The sequence below is a fragment of the Ursus americanus genome, chromosome 23 (assembly GCF_024610735.1).
Source record: "Ursus americanus isolate L20-20 chromosome 23, mUrsAme1.1.p, whole genome shotgun sequence".
Lineage (NCBI taxonomy): Eukaryota > Metazoa > Chordata > Mammalia > Carnivora > Ursidae > Ursus > Ursus americanus.
In genome coordinates this window covers 22,802,603-22,823,088 of record NC_142149.1, presented here as the reverse complement: position 1 = coordinate 22,823,088, position 20,486 = coordinate 22,802,603, and the positions used below count along the sequence as shown (strand labels likewise).

General features: G+C 54.3%; 2 protein-coding genes and 1 long non-coding RNA gene across 10 annotated transcripts in view; 2 read left to right on the top strand and 1 right to left on the bottom strand.

Annotated features, from left to right (window-relative positions):
• The first annotated feature begins 656 nt into the window (after positions 1-656).
• Positions 657-8,544, top strand: PRR15L (proline rich 15 like). Its single transcript, XM_045813729.2, has 2 exons — positions 657-740; positions 3,897-8,544. Exon 2 carries the CDS (start codon positions 3,927-3,929, stop codon positions 4,227-4,229), a length of 303 nt encoding a protein of 100 aa, XP_045669685.1. The 5' UTR covers positions 657-740; positions 3,897-3,926; the 3' UTR covers positions 4,230-8,544.
• PNPO (pyridoxamine 5'-phosphate oxidase) lies at positions 7,183-14,027 on the bottom strand. Of its 3 annotated transcripts, XR_006782669.2 has the most exons (8): positions 13,890-14,027; positions 12,676-12,800; positions 11,160-11,259; positions 10,280-10,333; positions 9,923-10,051; positions 9,544-9,614; positions 8,999-9,310; positions 7,183-8,082 (listed from the first exon to the last, which is right to left on the bottom strand). XR_006782669.2 is itself a non-coding variant. In XM_045813727.2 (7 exons), the coding sequence occupies exons 1-7, from the start codon at positions 14,025-14,027 to the stop codon at positions 9,142-9,144; spliced, it is 786 nt and encodes a 261-aa protein (XP_045669683.1). In that variant the 3' UTR covers positions 7,183-9,141. The 3 variants fall into 3 exon arrangements, 2 of the variants coding, with proteins under 2 accessions (XP_045669683.1, XP_045669684.1); XM_045813727.2 differs by having other exon boundaries at positions 7,183-9,310; XM_045813728.2 differs by lacking the exon at positions 11,160-11,259 and adding an exon at positions 10,885-10,951 and having other exon boundaries at positions 7,183-9,310.
• A 198-nt stretch (positions 14,028-14,225) lies between these two features.
• Positions 14,226-20,486, top strand: part of LOC123802830 (uncharacterized) — a 30,799-nt gene continuing 24,538 nt past the window's right edge. For 4 of the 6 annotated variants that reach the window (XR_015721297.1, XR_015721298.1, XR_006782671.2 and 1 more), the window contains exon 1: positions 14,226-14,364. This is a non-coding gene — a long non-coding RNA (uncharacterized LOC123802830). Of the gene's footprint in view, positions 14,365-14,735; positions 15,325-20,486 lie in introns of those variants that run through there. The other 2 variants (XR_006782673.2, XR_006782672.2) reach the window with 2 other exon arrangements.

The following is a 20,486-nucleotide window of genomic DNA, read 5'->3' as shown; positions in this document are numbered from 1 at the left end:
AGGTCTGGAGGGAACCACAGCCCCCCACCCTGTGCCCGCCTGAGCCTTTGGGGTGGAGCGGACAGCCTGGGAACCGGTCTGCCAACCAGTTTAACCAGGGACTGGTTTCGACTCGGGAGTTCAAAGGAGATGGGGTGCACCCTGTCCCGCCCGGGCAGCGGGAGCAGCGGTGCTTAACCCTTTCCCGGTTGTGCCTGGGGCAACGTCCGAGCACGGACCATGCTAGAGAGGGTCTGAGCCTCTTCGGGGCATGAAATGGGTGAGGGTGACCTTGACTATGGCTAGGGGGTGCAACCAGGCCCATAAGAGTGGGGAAACAGGAGAGAGGCTCCCTTGTTTCTCCTGCCCCAGACTTCCCTTGGGGTTTCCTCTTCCTGCACAGGCGATCCCTGGAGGACCCTGGCTTCTGGGTGGGTGCAGGGGCCCTGGGATTGGATTTCTGGGGTAATGAATATTCATCAGCCCTATCCGGCCTCTGCTTCTGTTTACTTAGCCGGGAGGGGCTGGGTTTCAGGTTCACCTTGACTCCTGGAGCCGCAGTGGAGCAGGTACCGCTCTTGCACCTGTTTCTCTTGCACCTGCCGTGCAGCTGCTCCCACCCAGCTCTTCTGGCCTGAGTCTTGCCTGGCGTGGCACCCTGGAGGCACCCCTACCTCTCCCAGTCTCCCGCCCGGGCAGCTGCCACGCTCAGCTCCTCCAAGGAAGGTCTCGCCTCCAGCCCGGAGCAGTCAGGATTACAGGTACAGGCAGAGGGTGAGCGGGTGGGGAAACCAAGGCACAAAGCCCAGTCAGGGCACCCAGTTCTGCCTCCGTGGCTGACAAGCCTAACTGGGAAGGGGAACCCAGGCAGGCCAGCTCCCATCTCTCCCTAGGTGGGCAGGCAAAAGGCAGACTCATCCCACTGGCTCTTGGAGTCCATCCAGGCCTCCAGCAGAGCTCTTTCTGGGAAAGTTTCAGTCCGGAGCAGTTCTCCATTAACGCTTGCTAAGCTGGAGTCTAGCCCCCAGCCTGGAGGATGTTTCTGGCTGTCTGGTAGGAAGGTCTCCCTGTTCCTCTCCAGGGTACCCCAGTCTTATCCAGAATGGAGAAGTGCCATCAGGGGCCCTACAGAGGGCTATGGGCTGGGGGGTTCTGAGTGTCGTCTTAAAGCCCAGAGCTGACTTGCTTCCTCAACTCCCCGCCACCCTTCTACTTCCAACAGAGTCAATGGTTAACTCATTCCAGCCCTGAAGGGTCCCGGCCCAGTCTGGACAAGGCCCTTAGAGCAGTTCACAGAACTCAGCCGGGGCGGCAGGCTGTCCCACGCACGAGGCCCTTTGTGGGCTCGAAGCTGTGCAAACAGCAGACGTGTAGTTAGCACCCTCAGGGCTGATTTCTATCCTCCTGGTGGATTGCAGGGCCCCAGGGCAAGGGCTCAGCCCTCAGCTTGGCCAGCTAAGGGCCCTGCGCGGCTGACTGCGTGGCCCACCACATGTCACTAAATGCTGGGTCTGCTTGAAATCCCAAGTCCGCCTCTGCCCCCAGCTCCCTCCCGTGTTCTGGGATTCGGCTCGGGGATGCGGCTGTAGGTATATCACTCTTTCCAACTTTCAATAGCTTTTGATATCACAGCACTTTTTTGATGTAAAGCAAATCAGATTTTATAGTACCTTGAGGTGGCTCACTACTTAAAAGAATCTTATGGTTTGGTTAGTTTGTAAAACAAAGAATAGTCCTCTAATTTATCTGTTCTGTTCAGACTTCCATATGTCTTTCATAGTCTTGCCGAAAAGGGGCAAACACTTCTTACCGAAGCTCGTAGGTCCTCTCGGACAGAAGGGACAGCAAACGGCAGCTTAGACCAGAGTTCAAGGCCAACAGATGCCTTCGTGCCATGGTGGAGGCCCTCCGGGCAGGGTCCGAGGGCTATTTCCGTTTCTCTGTGGTTTACTGATAAGTTCCTTGTGATCCGTCACTTCCTTCATTCCAAGGAGAGTTAAGCCCTGTGGATGGCGATTTGCGGCACCCACGAAAGCCGGTGTGTGGCCACCACACAGGCAGAAACACTGCCCTCAAGGAGGTGGGCAGTCACATGGTTACTGTCAGCTCAGATGCTGGATCCTCTACTCCCGAGTTCCTTGGCAACCCCGGATGGGCGGTGGTGGGGTCATGGGCCTTGCCCCAGACCAGGCGGCGAGTGGGGCACCCACGGGCCAAACCAGTGCCCTCCCCACAACTCCTTCCAGAAACCCATTCTGGAACACCAAGTTCTGTGCAAGGTTGTGCTAAGCCCGGCTGGGGCAAGCTGCCAAAGCAAACCTCTCAGGCTGTCCCCTTCATGGGCTCGCCTCTCCGGGGTGCCCTGAAAGTATTTACCCGGCCGTTCTCACCCCCTCCTTCACTTTCTAAGTGGGAGCTGCACAAGATCTCCCCTGGGCTTCTTCTGCTACTTGAACTCAGCTAGAGGGACAGAGCTGGCAATGTAGGATCTGCTTCCTAGACAAAGAGGCAGGAAGGAATCCATCAGGCATGCGCTCTCCGCATGGGGCTGAGTATATGGAGGGACAGGGGACCACAGCAGCAAGGGGCCCACGGAGGCGGGCACTCAACCCATTCCAAGCCTAGGTCAGCATCCTGCTTTCACTTCCCCCAAATTTGATATGCTCCCTCTCTTAAAAAAAAAAAAAAATCCATCTAGATATGGAATACCTAGGAATCAGAAATACCGGGAGAAAACATTCCTTCTCCGTAAAGAAAACCACTATTCACCATTTGTCGTATTTCCTTCTGGTTTTTTGAGAAAATATAGTTAAGACCATCAGTTTTTAAAAGGAGGTGATCTATTCCCATGTGCTCGGGCCGCCTGACCATCTAGCTTTCTGATGTATGGTGGCTACTCCCCCCTCCCCAGGACCCTTCCCAGCCACATGCAGGGTCCTGAGAACCAGACCACCGCTCTCTCCAGGCCCAGAGATGCCTTGATTCCTCATCCCTCTGCCTGCCCTTCTGCTGCTTGGAACTCCTCTAGTCTGCTGTCTCCTTCTTCCTTCTTACAAGCCCCACCTGGCAACCATGTCCAGGCAGCCTCATCTCCTAGAGCTCCCACTAGCTCAGACAGCACCTTTCTGGAAATGAGTAAAAGATGAGGCCACCTCTGCGTCGGGACACATCACGCCAGGGCTCGTCTCTTGTCAGCGGAGAAGCCTGGATGTCAGCTCCCAAGCCCCACCTCCGTTGGGTACCTTGTGGAGAGTGTGCTCTGGGATCACCTTATCTCACGGGGACCTTGTGACCCCACCAAACCTCCCTCCAGGTTTTCAGCTCCCCTGCAAACTCCTGTCCTCATGGAAGCCGGGGGGGGGGGGGGGGAGGAGCCATCCCTCAGTAATTATTGCCGTTCTCGTGTGTTACTTTGCAAAGCATACCTCCCTCTGAGGCCGGGGGTTAATGTTAGAGCTAAATGTTAGGGCTGGAAGGGACAAGTGAGGCCACTGAGGTCCAGAGGAGTAACTTGCTAGAGGTCACGAGGCTGGGACAGTCCCCAGGACTTCCCTGGCCCAGCCTGAGGCTCCTCCAACCTAGAAACACACACACACAACAGCTCCTTCACTCCTGTTGGTCCCCACTGGGAAGTCCAAATTACTCTCCAAATCATAAATCCTATTTATTTGGTAGTGAATTCTAAACAAAATGCACAGGGTGTTTCTGTCCATCTGACGCCAGCCACCCGTTCCCCAGACCCCTCTCTTCTCGTATTGTAGTGCTTACCCGAACCCTGGGTTCATTCGGCCCCACCTTCAATCCTCCCAGGCCTGGACTCTTAAAATAGCCTATGATTAGGAGTTTAGAGAGGGCTGCTCCAAGGCACCCCCCTTGTCCCCACTGACCCGTTTCACTGTCCCACCCTGCTCCTGCAGAACGCCCCACCCTCGGCTCCGGGGACCACCATGACCGAAGTCGGCTGGTGGAAGCTGACCTTCCTCCGGAAAAAGAAATCCACTCCCAAGGTGCTATATGAGATCCCCGACACCTATGCTCAAACGGAGGGCAGCGCAGAGCCCCCTCGGCCCGAGGGTGGGGGCCCCAACGACAACTTTAACACCCGCCTGGAGAAGATTGTGGACAAGAACACAAAGGGCAAGCACGTCAAAGTCTCCAATTCAGGCCGCTTCAAGGAGAAGAAGAAAGTCCGGGCCACGTTGGCAGAGAACCCCAACCTCTTTGACGACAGGGAGGCCAAAGGACAGTGAAGGGGGCCAAGGAGGATGCTAGCACCTCCCTACTCCTGCCGTCAGCCGGATCTGAGACAGGAGCTTGCCACGCCGGCCTCCTCGGCCACCGCGGACGCCGTGGGGGCAGCTGACGCCTGCTGGCAGGAAATGTCTGGTTTTAGGGTTGTATTTATGTGTCCCAGCTTTCTGGAAGGTCTGGGTTCTCCCGGAGTCCTCCCTCCTCCCCCAGCACAGACAAAGGCACTCCAGTCCAAGGATGAGAAGTCCCACCCGGGAAGGACGGCCCTCCTCAAAGCAGTAGCAGATCCGGCCCAGGACGTGGGCGAGGATCAGAGAGAGGAGGGGACAGACTTCACCTCCTCCAGGGGTACAGGGTCGAGGGTGAGTTTCGATTGCTGCTCCCTCTACTTTCTCTACCCGCAACTGTTGCCTGGACCAATTCTGAGCATGACTTTTCCAGAAGCCACATGACGGGGTGGTTTCCTGGAGCTGGAGGAGGCGGAGACCCTGAATTTGAGCTCACCTCCTACCACAAGAGAGAAACTTCCTGGAACTTTGCCCCCAGGTGTGCAGGGAGGGGAGGACGCTGGCACTCTGGGGGTGGGGGGGTGTGCTGCAGAAGGCCAGGTGAGGGACCCCATGGGTTCCTGCACACATCCTCAAAGGGACAATGCACTGGCTCGTGGGTCCAAATTCGGGGAGCGGGTAGGGAAGCTCTGGTAGGAGCTAAAAGCAGCCAGCTCTCTTCTCCCCTCCTGCTAGTATTTAAGAAGGACAAGCCCCAGAGATGAGTCCTGGAGCCTTGAATTTTGTTTAAAAAAAATTATAATTGTAGGTTTCTCTCTTTGTAATAAACAATGCAAAAGCAGAGAACCTATGTATGCTTCCGTCTCACATTTCCTGAGGACTGTTTCTCATGCCTTTACTCCCTGCATGGAAATGAAGTGCTCAGGGTTCCTTTCAAGCATCAGGGGGTGCCTGGCTGGCTCAGTCGTAGACCATGTGACTCTTGATCTGGGGGCTTTAAGTTTGAGCCTCACATTGGGTCTATAGATGACTTAAAAATAAGATCTTTTTTATTAAAAAAGAAAAGGGGTCCTCAGTATGAAAATATAGCAAAGGAAGAGGCTAGTTTCAGCTCAGTGGTCAACAGAGAGACCATCAGGGGCCCTAAGAGAGTGGAGGAGACCTTTGGTGACTGACCCCACACTTGTGGGGGTTTGGTTTAGGATCGGGACTCAAATTCTCATTCCACCGCTTAGTAACTGGGTGATCTGGGGGAATACTTTTTAAAAATGTTCTCTGAACCTCGAATTCCTCTTCTGTAATAATATCTATTTCATGGGAACGGTCAGTATTCAGTGCCCCCTAAGTAGTCCTATAGTAGGTGCTCAGTTAGTATTGGTTTCCTCCCCCTTCCTTCATTAAGGAGCTCCACCATAGCCCACAGCTTCTGTTTAAGGAAGAGGAAAGAGTGTGTTCCCTGTGCTGTTAGATCCAGATCTTTCTCAAGCCCCAGGAGCTGGGAGCTAGAAAAAATTGGACCCATCCGTGGAGCTCTTGGTGGGAACAGGGAGAGACCGAGGTGGCCACTGAACAATGTGGTCCTGCAGCCTCCAGGTCAGTTCCTTGCAGACTGTCGGGCCACTCCACCCCAGGGAGTGTTGCTCAGGAAATGTATTACCAAAACAAACAGATACATACAAGGGGTCCTTTGTTGGGTGGCCTCACCCAGGCCAGGGGGAACTCTGAGGATGAGTGAGGGACACCAGGAGCTGGAGGGAGGGAAGGCAGGCTGGTTCAGGTGTGCTGCCTTCCCCAAGGTCTCTTCCCCTATCCCTCCCACCACATAGAACTTTCTAGGGTCCGTCTGATTACCCAATCCGTAAAGTGCCCCATGAGCTGACTTCCGCCATACTCTAGCCCTGTCCACTGTGAATAGCTAGTGTTTACAGGGAGCTTACAATGGACCAGGCCCTGTGGCAAGTACTCCATGAGGTTCCTTGGTCAATCCCCTCGTCACCTGAGGCAGGTGCTGTCCTTATCCCCATTTTCCAGCTGAGTTAGTTGAGGCTGAGAAGTGAAGCCACTTGCTTGCCATGGTGGAGCTGGGACTGAAGCCAGAGCTGGCCTGTGCACCTGACCGCTGCCCACAGCCCTCTCCACTCTTGATTTGCCTCTGCTCGGGGGATGGGAAACTGAGGCTCAGGGCAAAGAAGGGAGTCCCGTCACCTTCTGCAGAAGGGGACGTAGGGTGGCAGAGGGTAATGCCCGGGGCTTGGAATCCTGATTCTGGCACCGATGGGGGAAAGCTACCCAGCTCGGAGGCCGAGTGTACTCTGAGACACCAGACCAGAGGGGTCTGCCACTTCAGCCCATCCTGAAATTGCTTCAGGGAGGTGGGGGCTGGGCATGAGGCTGGGCCCTGGGCCACTAAGCCCTGCTTCTACCCAATACTGGCACCGCATGGCCACCATTACCCCTCTTAGGTGAGAGGGTCCACAGCCCCTCTGCCTGGTGCGTGAGATCCTGCTCCAGCCTCTAAGTGATGTCCACAGGAATCCTCCAAGGAAACCCCACGTGTATCCCTAAGCTGGGGCAGGGGGTGGCTGTGCGCTAAAAGCCAAAGGGAACTCTGGCTGGCCAGGAAGTCAGAGGGAGGCAGCTGCAAGCTTTCACGAGGCCCGAGGAGGTACCGAGAGTGCAAATACGGGCAGAAGCTGAGGCTACGGGTTATCAACCACAGTTTCACTGGGACACGACCCAACCGGGGTAAGGGGGAGGCAGGAGGGGCCGGCTCCAACTGGCCTGCGCTGCCCAGGAGGGGCCAACCCTGGGCGGCGGGCTCCCCCTGCTGGCCACCCAACCTCAAGGGAGAGGAGTGGGAGGGGTCCCTTAAACCCCCAACTTCCCTCCTTCCTGGGCTGGTGGGGGATGGGAGGATGCAATCAGGCCAGGTTGAACATTAATATCACACATGGCTGACGAATTTTTATTACAGACTTGGCACAGTGATTGTAAAAGAACAGGAAAGAACAGCTGAACCCAGGCTCAAGAGCTAGGGGGTGGAGGATACAGAGTCCCAGTAACAGGACAAGGTAGAGAAGGGCACCCCAGCACCCTCTCCTTTGGTGGCCACAGGGTCAGCATCGTGCTCTCCTGCGCTAGGGCTTAAGAGGGGACTCAAGCCCGAGCCGGCCGCCCTTGGAGGAGCTGGATAATGGCAGACTGAAGCACTGCACACGCCCACACGGTGGAATGAAACAGTTTACAGAGTTGGCAAGTTCCACGCCAACACGTACAAATAATAGTTCTCGGATTCTGGCTTAGTCACAGCAAACATTTACCCAGCCTGGCTCCCCTCCACAGCCTGTAGGCCATTCATTCAAGTTGTCCTTGGTCACCAGACTTGTGTTCAAGAAGTGTGCAAATACAGCTCGACATAGGCCTCAGCCCAGGCTTGATGAAGAATCCAATGGTGAGGGTGGCAGGTCGTTCGTTGGTGGAGGTTGGGGACACCGCATCCGATCACCGGGGGGGTGGGGGGGCTTATTAAATGCAGAATGGGATTCATGGGTCTGAGGGGGGCTCCCAGGTGGTGCTGCTGCTGGTCTGTGGCCCACACTGAGTAGCAAGGATCTAAACCCGGGGGTCTCAACTTTTGGTTGCACAGAAGTCCCTGGGGGAGCTTTTAAGTTGCCCAAAGTTCAGACCTCACTCAGACCAGTGAAATCACGTGTGATTAAAGTTCCCTGGGTAATTCCAGCATGGATGAAAACCAGTGTCTAGCAGTCATCGTCCACAGGGGTGGGGAAGTAGGTGAAGGGGATGCGTGAGTAGTCAGAAAGGTAACTCTATAACAGTTTTACACCTGGAAAATGAAATATATATATGCATATACACACATATGTAGGTCTCAGAAACAAACATGGGAAGTCAAGCTTGATTGAAATCTGCCTGGCTCACAGGTAACCAGCACAGGATTCCCTTCTATAAAACTCCTGACTACGCGGGATCGAATGCTTCTAGAGACACTTGCTACCTAACAGCCCACTCCCTCTTAGGCAGTCCTGGTTGTCTGAAGTCTCTCCCCAAACTGAGAGAGGCAACCCACGTCCATGCAACTCCCACCTCTGGGTCCTTTGGAGCTGCAGAGAACACATTTAATCTCTTTTCCACACTGCTGTGCCTCAGATACCGGGAGGCAGTTATCAGTAGGGTACAGGGCTATAAAAATATCCTATTAGTAAGTAAGTTCATGAAGTTTCCTTTAGTTGCAAGCAATAGAAATTGATTCTGGCTAGTTTAAGCCAAAAACTTTTTTTTTTTTAAACAGGGAGAATGGGTGTTTTGAGGCAGGAGGAGGAGTTACACAGCCCAGACATGACAAGGAGGGATCAAGGTCACTCAGGGAATTATAAGAGTAGCAGCTGCGGGCCGTTGCTTCTTGGCTGCCATTAAGGACTTGGCTACAACGCCTGTCATACTCTGGGTCTCTCCATTTCAAATTTCAAATTGTTGACAAGAAAAAACGGATCGGCTAGATTGGCTCAGGTGCTAATGCTGGAACCAGTCAGCTTCGGGCAGTATGACTCAGTCACACCCTAACAGACAGGGCAGCAGGCGGGCCCACCCAGTGTCACCAGAAAAGGGAATCACACCAGCTACTACCTCTAGAGGGAGCCATTCCAATAAATCATATTCAAGGTCAAGAAAATAATTATGGCATTTTTCTTTTCCATTTGTGATTCTCTACGTCACTGTTTACGCTCCACTAGACTACCTACCTGAGAGCCAACTGAAAATCCAGAATTCGGAGCCTGAACTCTGAAGAGCCTTAAATGTAAGGGGCGGGGAGGGAAATGGGCTGAGTTCAGAAGGGTCCCGCTGAAGCCGGCCCCAGCTCCAGTTGGCGCCAGCAGATTGGGAGTCAGGGGGCAAGTCTCTCATACAGCCAGTCTTCCTCCCCACGGTGGGTCATGGGCCCCAAAGGGGAGTCTCCCGCTGGAAGGCCCCGCCGAAAGATGATCCGGTCATGCAGACGGTTGGTTTGGCCTTGCCAGAACTCCATCACTCGCGGGTACAGGATATAGCCACCCCTTCAAGGAGAAGCAGTGGGTTTGGTACTCTGTGCATTTTTCCAGCCCATCACCCCCTGGTCCCCATCCCAGCCCATCCCAGGGCCCCTTGAAGGAAGTTGCAGGGATGAATCCAATAAGGATTCCTGGTGGGGGGTGGGGGGAGCAGATCTGTAATTCCACAGGTAGAGTGGTTTTGAGTAAACATGAGGGTTCTGGTGCCCCTGTCTGGACGACCACGAGGTATCACTCACCAGTACTTTGGCTTTGGCACCTCTTGTTCTCGGTAGAGCTGCTCCAGTTCCTCGTTTTTCTTTCTCAGATACTGTCCAGGGGAAGGAAATAGAGGAAGGCCTGGACCGAGTCAGTGACTCACTGACTAAGCATGTGCTGTGTGCCGGGCACTGGGGACGCAGGTGAGCAAGGGATGCTGGCCTCTCTCCTCTGGGAGCACAGTCCAACCAGAGGGTCCGACAAAGGAAGCCCATTTCCCCACTCCCCATCCTTACTTCCCTAGGAGACCATCCTTTCATTCTGCTGGAGACAGAGGGCCCCTGGTACCCCCCGGGGACAGCTGTTGGGGATGAGCTAAGGCCCCTGCCACCCAGAGAACTAAGAAGGACCCCAGCTCACCTCCCGATCGGGGATCACAGAACTCTGGCGACTGACCACAGCCCCGATTTGGCTGCTTTTGGGGCGGGAGTGGAAGTAGCACTCAGCCTCCTCTTCGGGCAGCTTCTTCACGGAGCCCTCCACACGCACCTGCTCAGGGAGGGCCCTGGCTGGGTTGCATTCAACGCCATCTGCCCTCCCCACCAACAAAGGCCCCGTTCCTCTCTTTCTTCCCTTCCCCACTGCCCCACCACTGCTGGCTCCAGCTAGACCTGCTCATTAAGAGCTAATTGAGAGGCAGGATGTTTGCCGAGCCTGGGGCCCTCCACTGGGCTCATCCATGACGAGCCCCAGGCCGTCCTGGGAATGCTCACTCACCTGCCGGTTGAGGGGCTCCCAGTAGAAGACAAGGGAAGCAAAGGGATTGGAGTCCTGGAAATGAAAGCGAATTCACAGTCGGCCACCCGAACAGCAGGGAGAACACCTCCACCATGCAGAGAGAGGCAGGAAGGCTGAAGCGTGCAGGCCCACAGGGATGCATTCACTGTAACATCTCATTTAAACCCTCCAAGGTATGCCTGCTTTTACAGGTGTGGAGACAGACTCAGAGAGGTTAAGGAACCTGCCCAAGTTCACACAGGAAGTGTGAGAGCCATGCTGAAAACCTAAGCCGTGTGGACTCCAAAGGGAGGCTTGCCATTTCTCGCATCCACAGATTTGCAAGTCCTCAGAAATGCATCTGTGGCCGGCGTGGACTTGGGCAGGCCTCTGGATTCATGGATCGAATGCACACAAAGTATCAGCTCTGGGCCTAACACCAGGAGAGGTGCTGGGGCAACAGCAGGGGTACAACGGATGCAGCCTCTGCCCCCACAGAGGGTACTGGGTGTTTAGCAGAGGAGACAAATATCAATCACATAATCATGGAAACAAATGCACAGTTACAAACCGAAAAAAAGGCAGAAAGTAAAGTTACAAGTTACCACGAAGGTGAAGAGCGGCTGATGTGGCACAGAGATCGAGGACTTTCCCGAGGAGGTAACACGGGAGCTGAGAGCCAAAGGGACAGGAGCTACTTAGGGAAGCAGATGACAGAGGTGGGGCGGTCACAGAGAGCACTCATTCACGGCCAAGAGAGGGCAAGAGCCAAGGCCCGCAGGCAGGACGGTGCCTGAGCACAGCCAGTAGGTGGGGCAGGGTGGGGGTGGCACCGGAGGGCGATGAAGGAAGCCAGGGCTGGCCCCTGCAGACCCCTCACCAGCTCTTTTCCTTTCCGACTCTCGAAGTTGGTGAAGAAGCGGAAGCCATCCTTGCCGAAGCCCTTCAGCAGCACCATGCGCGCAGACGGCTTTCCGTCTCTGGGGCGAGGACCAGAGCGCGTGGTCAGAGCCCATGTCACTGTCCTTGCTGCCACCCCTCTCCCCAGGCGCTCCCCACACCTGCGCCCCGTTATTCTGCGCTGTCTGGGCATGCAGGCTACCCATTCCCCACCCCCCCGCCCCCGCCTGGGGATTTGTCCTGGAGGTGCAGGTATGACCTCACTGCCTGGGACCTGTGATGGACGGAACTGTGTCCCTAAAATTCGAGGTTGAAGCCCTAACCCCCAATGCGGCTGTATTTGGGGAGAGAGCTTTTAGGGAGGTAATTAAGATTAAATGAGGTCATAAAGGTGAGACTCTACTCCAATAGGCCTGGTATCCAGAAAGATACCTCTTTCTCTCCTTCTCGCTCCCTCTCCCAACCTCTCCCCCCACCGCACGCACCATGGAAAGGCCATGTGAGAACACAGCAAAAAGGTGGCCATCTATAAGCCAGAAAGAGAGGCCTCACTAGGAACCAAATCTGACAGCACCTTGATCTTGGACTTCTGCTTTCAGAACTGTGAACAAATAAATCTCTGTTGGTCACACCTACCGGTCCGTGGTATCTTATTAGGACAGCGCTAGCAGGCTAACAAGGCTCTCAGGCCGTGACCAACGGTAACGCAGTCGGTCAATGCTTAGCATCACAGAAAGGGTGGTTACATCAGGTCCTCCGCTCAGAGCTCTGGGGGATATCCAGGGGCACAGTACCAGAGCCCTGTCTTCAAGGCTTTACACTTTTTTTTTTAAGATTTCATTTATTTATTTGAGAGAGAGAGACAGAGAGCGCGTGCGCACACAAAGAGCTTGGTGGGGAGGAGCAGAGGGAGAGGGAGAAGCAGACTCTCCGCTGAGCAGGGAGCCTGACACGGGGCTCCATCCCAGGACCCTGAGATCATGACCTGAGCCGAAACCAAGAGTCAGATGCTTAAACCGACTGAGCCACTCACTTTAATGAGGGGGAACAAGAGCTGAATAACAGGCTAATGTAAGAGGTGTCTCAGGGGTATATGATTGATCGTCAAATAAATAATACAGCCAAGCACTGTGCTAGATCTCAGGAGAGGGAGAGAGCTTTCTGGAGAGGTTCCAGGAGATGTAGCTCTTAAAGGACAGATGGGAATCGGGTAAATGGGGCGATGAGGGAGACAAGGGTGTTGGGGGTGAGTGCCTCAGGGGCAGAGATGAATGAGGGACTACATTTTATTACTGAAATGGAATTAAGTGAAGTCTGATCTTTGGTTTACAGGTAAGGACACTGAGGCCCAGAGAGGACAAGTAACTTGCCTGAGGCCACAAAGCATACTAGTAACCCAGCGAGAAGCACAAATTTGCATTCCATCAAGTCGAGAGCTTCCTAAGTTTCCTGCTTCACCTGTACCCACCCACAGACGGGCCTCCAGCTATGCCCACCTGGTGCAGGTAGCCAGACACATGGCATTGGCCTCTCCTATGTCAGGACACTGAACAGCCTCCTCAAACCAGGCAGCAAACTGCTTCACGGGGTCCAGGGAGGTCAGATGAGTCTCCTCAAATGCCTGGGAAAGGAGAGTTTTATTTAATAAACACATATAATTCTTACTGTGTACGTGGTACTGTGCCAGGCACTTTTTTTTTAATTAAAGATTTTATTTATTTATTTGAGAGAGAGCATGAGCAGGGGGGAGAAGCAGATGGAGAAGGAGAGGCAGACTTCCCCACTGAGCACGGAGCCCAATCCCAGGACGCTGGGATCATGACCTGAGCGGAAGGCAGCTGCTTAACCGACTGAACCACCCAGGCGCCCCTCCAGGCACTTTTCATAAAAAACAGTACCCAGGAAGTAGGTTCTGCTAGCTTTATTTTACAGGTGAGGACAGAGGCGTAAAACCGTGGCATAACCTGCCAGGTCCCCCAGTAGTGGATGAATCAGGGTTTCATGTCATCAGTGTCACTTATCACCTGGGGAGCATTTAAACAAACAAACAAAAAAAGCCACTCCTGGGCTCCACCCCCACAAAAACAGTACTTCCGAGGTTCAATGAAAAACTGCATGTTTAACAAGTATTTCTGGAAATGCTCACCCACAACTAGATTTCGAAACTGCAGCTCCAGGCCTCTATTCCAAAACAGTTCTGTTGGTTTCCCCTCTGAGGAGGGAAAAGGAAAAGAACTTCTCCAAAAGGGAAGGGAAGGGGCTGGCGGCAGCGAGATCTAGGAGCTTTCTCTTCCCCTCCCTCCGTGAGTCAGTACCCCTCCCCCTTATGTTACTTATCAAATATTTAGACACTGATTATCACTGGTCTAAGCACTTTGCAAACATCAAAGTCCACAATATCCCTGCGAGTTAGGTACTCACTTCCCAGGTGAGAAAACTGAGGCCCAGAGAGGTTGTTACTGCCCGAAGAGATGCACCCCGTGAATGGCAGGATCCCAGCCCCGGCCGCCTCCAGCGCTCGCGCTCTCGCCCACCGCAACCCGCAGCCTCTCTTCATCCTTGTTTCCCCAAAGCTCCTCCTCCCCTCGTTGGTTGTCTTTGAACCCCTTCTCCTACGGGGGTGACCCCAAACCCACCCCGTGGGGTTCCTCCCCTCGCGGGATGACTACGGGACCCCTCCCTGAGGGAGGCCCTGCCCCGGTGGCCGCACCTCTCGATCCCCGCGGTAACTCTTGCGCATCGGGCCCAGGTCCATGACAACACCGCCACCGCACAGGTGGTGGAGGTAGCGGGGCCACTCGCCAGGTCGCCCGAACGTCACGGTGACGCCTCGCAGCCCGCACGTCATGAGGCCGCCAGCCACGTGACCCGGCGTCGCCCAGCGCTGGGTTCAGTTGGGTTCGGAACCAGTTTCTCAGCCCGGGAGTTTACCCGGGGGACGGAAGAATTCGCCAGTCGCCAGGCCTTGCTAACAGGTCCTAAGTCCTCGGAGCCAATGGGAGCTCAGGGTCGGAGGAGGGAGAGAGGCGCGGAGAGGCCATTGGTTGGAGTTTTCCGGGAGCGAGGCCAATTAGAGCGAGAACAGAGGAACCCAGCAGCCAATGGGCGGCGCCTCCGGGGGCGGGAGCAGAGAGACAAGGAAATGCTGTCACCGCCGTTAACACGCACGTGGAGGTTTGTTAAAGGTATAGGGACTGCAGCCGCCCAGGCGGGGGGCGGGGAATGAGTCAATGGGGGCTTGAGGGGAGTGGTCAGTGTTAAGTGGCTGGCCCCTAGCAGGTGCCTGGAGGCAGCCTAGTGCAGGAAGTATCCCCTGGGGGGGAAGCCGGTGGGCTGGGAAAGGACAAATGGAAAACGGAATTAGGGGCCAGACTCTGAGGCAAGGTGATGGGGAGACACAGAAGGAGGGGCAGTCCGGTTGGGGGAAGAAATTGGGGCTGGAGAGCGGGAGAGGTTGAAGTGAGTTGTGGATCACACAGGATAGGTGCTGTGTATTGTGCATGAGTGTATGGGCGGGGGTTCTCTGGAGTGGGGAGGGGGGAGATGCAGCAGGGTCAGGAAGAGACTGTGGGGTGGGAAGGAAGACTGCTGAATGGAAAGGGGGAAAGGGAAATTTGGGATCAAGCCATCCCAGACCAGAGCCCTCTTCCTTGTGCAGCTCTGAGCTCCCTCTCTCTGCCTCATTTCTTTAACCCTGGGTCAGAGCATGCTGCGCCCTTTGCTCATAGTTTCTCCTTCCGTGGTGCAGCGGAGTTCACACCAGCCAGTGTTCTGGTAGGTGGAAAGGTTGCCACTGCCCCACCTCTCCCTGACCTCCCTCATCTTAGCCGGGTTTCTCCCTTCTTCACGTTTTGCCCTTCCTAGGTAGTAGGAGTCTAGTTCCTGAGTAATGCCAGCCATAGCAGAGGGGAACTCAGCTATGAGGGGGACTCAGGGAGGGGAAGCCAGGGGAACAGGTGGCTGCGCAGAGCCACGGCCAGACTGTGGACAAAGGGCTGAGACATGGAACACCTACCAGTGCCCATCCTGGCTTTGGCCTGGCTGGGGCAGCCTTGGGTCAAGTCCTCTCTGTAGTCCCGGTTTCCACCACCAACAGGAAGGGGATCTCCAAGAGCCACTAGGCAGGCACCCCAGGACTGTGCCAGGTAAGGGGAACTTCCTGCCCTACCCAGCTCTCTGCATTACCAGGTGTTAAGCTTCATAAAGCCCCACGTTAGATACCTATCATTTTTTCTTATATGGATATAGCTTGATCCAAATGGAATCTGGAAGACCAATTTGCTGCAATGAAATAATACATGTCTGAAGGCTTAATGATGTGGATCTGTGGATTCTCCACTTGTTGGAATTTTTTTGCTGCAGTGTTTTCCTCCATCAACATGACTGAGAGAGTTGACTGGACATAATTCTTGTTGAGGTTGTCTTTCTACACGAGAACATTGCTGTTCTCAGCTCCTCCCAAGCCCCCGCGCTTGGACCTGTGTAAGCATAATTAGTGCCTTTCAGCAACAGATGATTTGCTCATAGGGTCACACTCTTAGCACTCCTGGGCTCTGATCCCCTGGACCTGGGATGCTAGGGCACCAAGACTAGGATCATTTAATAGTTTGCTTAAAAGCTAAGAGCTCAGATAGCTCTAAGAGTTTAAGAGCGCTAAGAGCTTAGATATTTATTCATTCTGTAGACATTTGTTAAAGACTTTTTTTTTAAGATTTTATTTATTTGTCAGAGAGAGAGAGAGAGCACAAGCAGGGGGAGCAGCAGGCAGAGGGAGAAGCAGGCTCCCTGCTGATCAGAGATGTGGGACTTGATCCCAGGACCCCGGGATCATGACCTGAGCTGAAGGTAGACGCTTAACAGACTGAGCCACCCAGTTAAAGACTTCTTTTGGCCCAGGCACTGAGCTAGGCCTGAGAATACTAAACTGAAGAAGGTGACGTGCTTCCTGCCCACAAGGAGTTTGTAGTGTACAGGAGAGGCAGATCTGAAGGCTGATACTTCTTTAACAGATAATTCTGTGAAGAAAAGGGGAGCAGAAAGGAAAAAGTGGTCTCCAGGGGTCCGACAGTCAGAAAGCCTTCGTAAAGGGAGGAGACATTTGATTTGTCATATTGAGTAAGTGTTTGCCAGACGGACAATGGAATGGGCATGCCAGGAAGAGGGAACAATGTGGTTTAGGCACGATGTGTTAGGGAGCTGTGGAATGGACAGCGTGGTTCTCCTAGAGGAAGATGGTGAGGTGGGCAGCTGGCTGGACAAGTAGGGAGGGCTGATGATCCGATGGTGGAAAGAGCCAGGCTTTTAGACAACAATTCTGGTTTATTTTATTTATTTTTATTTTTATTTTATTTTATTTTATTTTATTTTATTTTATTTTATTTTATTTTATTTTATTTTATTTTATTATCCTTCTTGCTGTTGTCGAACCAGAGTATCTAATTTCTGTTTTTTTATTTTTTATTTTTTAAAAGATTTTATTTATTTACTTGACAGAGAGAGACAGCCAGCGAGAGAGAGAACACAAGCAGGGGGAGTGGGAGAGGAAGAAGCAGGCTCCTAGTGGAGGAGCCTGATGTGGGGCTCGATCCCAGAACGCTGGGATCATGCCCTGAGCTGAAGGCAGACTCTTAACGAACGACTGCCACCCAGGCGCCCCTAATTTCTGTTTTTTTAAGACCAGATGGAGAGAAAACGTACAAGATTCTGACAGCCTCTCCCATCCTTGGCGATTAGCAAGGAAGTTTGCAATTCGTTGCCTTTTTAGATTTTCCTTTCTGCCTTGAAAATAATAAGTAGGCTTGTGTTGTGCTTTTCTGCCTAGTGGGATTTGGTGTCTGGATCACAAAGCAGCCCCACAGCGCAAATGAGAGAGGGGCCAGCCTTGCTGCTACCGCTGAAACCCCAGCGGGGGTTTTGTCTGCGTGGGAGAAATAAATGTTGTATTGTTCCTGCTTTTTCTTAAACAGTTTGCCACCCTCCCCTCTCCCCCAACTTTGTAAAATTATTAATATTTTCTCGAGAGAGTCTTAAGTGAATAGAAAATGTGTGATAATGCTTCATCATACAGAGGGGGCACCCTGGTTTCTCGGTATGAAACAAAAGGGCTGTGGGGGGGGGACTGTGCCCTGCCTGTCTTCTTCCCATGTGTTCGCCTTTATGTTCTTAAGTCACCTTTTCGTCTAATTGTTTGGTTGAATTCTGTATTTCACCTGGATCTTTGTGATTGTGTTTGGGGATCTGGCTCTGGTGACTGAGTGGCTGGTGGGTCAGGGAGGGCAAGGCAGGGGCAGGGAGACGTCGAGAAACACAGCAGAAGCTGAGAGCCGGGATCCTGGTGCTGGAGTTTGGAACGGGCCAGAGGCGAGGGAATCCGCTCACCAGGATAATCTGAGACGCCGTGGGGCATGTCACGCTCAGACCTGTTGAGTCTGAGGATTTATGGGACACGCATGTTTGGCCAGGTTTGATAATGAGGTCTGGAGCTTAGGGGAGAGGTCTAGGCTCATGAGACTGGGTTGGGTGTCATGAGCCCCTGAGGTGGCACATGAAGCCATGGGGAAGGATGAGAATGTCTGAGAAGGGGGCCTGGGAGAATTAAGGAGGATGGGGGGTAGGGGAGAGGCCCAGGAAGGCGGTAATGATGCCGGTGAAATGCAGCCTTCCGGAGGGGTGTGCTGGGGGCCTGAAGCTCGGGCACTCTTGAGCCCAGCCTTGGGGTGCACTCAGGACACACAAAAGAGGGGGTACTTGGTGCTCTGCCAGCAGCTACCTGACCCCGAGTCGTATGGGTGTTGGGGGGCCCAGATGGGAGCCGGGTCCTCAGAGGCTTGCAGTGGGATCTGGAGGAGTCTGGCCCTTCCCTGAGTGGCCTGCCTGTGGTTGTGTGGCTAGCCCCTCTCACAAGCCTTGTGTGTGCTCATGGATCACTTTCCATTTGCATCCTTTCGTTTTCGGCCCCAGCCCTTGTTAGAAGTGCCTTCCTGGAAGAGACCACATCCCTTACTGTCTCGGGCTCTTTCTCAAAATCCCGGCCAGGAAACGCTCTTCTGTAATGTTTATGCATGAACTATCTTCGTTAAGCTTCTCCGTAGCTGGGTGCCAGGCATGGTGAGTGGGCCTTGGGGCCTGGTGGGGGCTGGGGCTGAGGGTTTCCATGGGCTGGAGGGATGTTAGGTTTTCCAAGGCTGAGTGAGGTATTGGGCCATCAGTCTCAGTCCCAGCCCTGGCTGCCTTGGTAATTGGGGCCACTGGCAGAGGAAGGGTGCCTGATGCTGGGTTCCCAGGCAGGACCCAAGGAATATGACCTGACTGCTGCTTAGTTTCCTTTGAGAAATCCTGGTCGGTCCTGGCTTTTGGCCTGACCCCTGGTCACTTCTCATTTCCTCTCATCCAGGACTGCGATGAGCCAGTGTTTGACTCCCTCCTCAAGCCCTGGTTCTCTGCCCTATCCCGCCGTGGTTTGCTTTCTTTTCAGCCACCCCTGTTCTGTAGTCCCATCTTCCCGGGCTCACTTCCTGCCCCTTCCTCTCCCTCTTCCACTCTTTCCCTAGGAAACCCAGCTGCCACCTGTCCCAACATGACTGCAGTCCCTTTAGTGACTTCATCGCAGCCCCAAAGACCTTGGTCAGGTCACAAGAAGCCTCCCAAGGCAGTAAATCACTGAGTGAGGGTCCCTGGAATCCGCCACCGTGTATACCTCAGCCATGTTCCGTCAGCCATGAGCCCCTGATGGGTCCAGGACCTGAATGGCTGCCTGTGGCTCTCGGTCAGACTCAAGTGTGGGGCCTCAAAGGGCCCTCAGAAGGTGATTGTAAAGATGGACTGAGCTCTACTTGCTGGCTTAGTTGTTTGTTTTTTTTAAGGTATTTTGTCTGGAATTGCCTTCAGGAGGGAGGATCTCAGAAAGGAGGGACCCAGCTCCCTTTCCCTCTGGGCGTGTAATCCTAGTATCTGGGGTCAAAGAGCCACAGTGTTGAGCATCACTGAGCAGACAGGAGGGTGCGATGGGGGGGGTGGCCTTGGGGCAGATGACCCTGAGGAGGAAAGGAGGCAGAGGAGGGAACTTGGGCAGGATGACCCCCACTCTTGAGCTACTGGGGGTGGCCTGCTCCCAGATTTTCAACCAGGGCCTACCAGGTGTCCTGGGGACACCTCTGGCCTGGGGTGAGCTGGGGCCACATGGCGGCATCAACAGGCATACCCCCCTCCCCCCCACCAGCAATCTCCAGTAAATCAGGGCAGAATAAAGGCCGCGGAGGGCTCACTTGCCACCAGTCTCCCTGTTCTTTGCTCACGCCATCACCCACACCGGGCAGAATGCGCTCTCCCACTCCCTGTCTGCCTCAGGCACCCATGGGAGGCAGAGATAGGCCTAACTTCTGAACCTGAGTATCTCACTGGAGAAGGGAAATCCCGAGTGCCAACAGGCAGTTCTGCTTGCTGGGGGCTGGCACCTCATCGCCAAAGGTTGCCCAAGGGTTGGGTCAGTTTCCACACATGAAGCATAAAAACACATGGCTTGGAATCCGCTCTCAGGAAAGGATCATTCTTTGTGCCACAGAGCAAAGCTAAGGGGGGAAATGTGGCAAAAAGTGGGCAATGTGTTACTATTCCCCTTCTTTCCACCAGTCCCAGTTCAGGACACAGCAAGACACTTTTCCAGTCTCGTAACCCACACGCGAGGGAGGGAGAAACACTCCTCACGTCTTCCCCCTGCCTGTGCAGCGAGGAGGTAGAGGACTGATGGAAGCTGGCCGAGGCTTCGGTGCCAGGTAGACGCAGCTGTCGGTCCGGTTTCACCCGAAGGGCTTCTGTGTAGTGATCAGGGGCAGAGAACCTGTGATCTCTCTGAGATCATAACCTTTTCTTTAGAGGTGAGGGTGGACTGGCTCTGAGGAAAAGCCGTTTGCTTGCCAAGGCAGGCCGCCAGTGCCCGGACACAGTGAGGGAGCAGACAGCTCAACACCGAGCCTGGCCGCTCTTGCGCAGAGCAGCGACCCTCGCCGTGTCCCTTCGACGGGAAGAGGCCCGGTGTTACAAGGAGAAAGCACATACCGTTCTGTGTGTGACTCACCTCTCCCTTCCGCCCGGATGCTCTTCTGGCCCCGCTAGTTACACCCGTGCACCGACGTCCTCCTTAGAACTCAGTCCCCGCCCCCCAGGAGCCCCGCCAGAATTTCAGAGCTGCAGCACTTGTGCTGCCCCCGTCTGGGGTGCGGGATGGACGAAAACCACAATCCGTGGCCGGGGTCCTCTCCTGGGTAAAGCTGGGCTCCCAGCCCTCCACCCTGGGAAGGGATCTTGGCCT

What these genes read in the sequence shown, in the direction of transcription:
- PNPO (XM_045813727.2), bottom strand. Translation starts at nt 14,027, where the DNA reads ATGACGTGCGGGCTGCGAGGCGTCACCGTGACGTTCGGGCGACCTGGC. An exon ending in GTTACCGCGGGGATCGAGAG is followed by an intron (nt 12,801 to 13,889) that starts GTGCGGCCACCG and finishes CTCCTTTCCCAG; the next exon opens with GCATTTGAGGAGACTCATCT. An exon ending in CTGTGATCCCCGATCGGGAG is followed by an intron (nt 9,615 to 9,922) that starts GTGAGCTGGGGT and finishes TCCCCTGGACAG; the next exon opens with TATCTGAGAAAGAAAAACGA.
- PRR15L (XM_045813729.2), top strand. Translation starts at nt 3,927, where the DNA reads ATGACCGAAGTCGGCTGGTGGAAGCTGACCTTCCTCCGGAAAAAGAAA.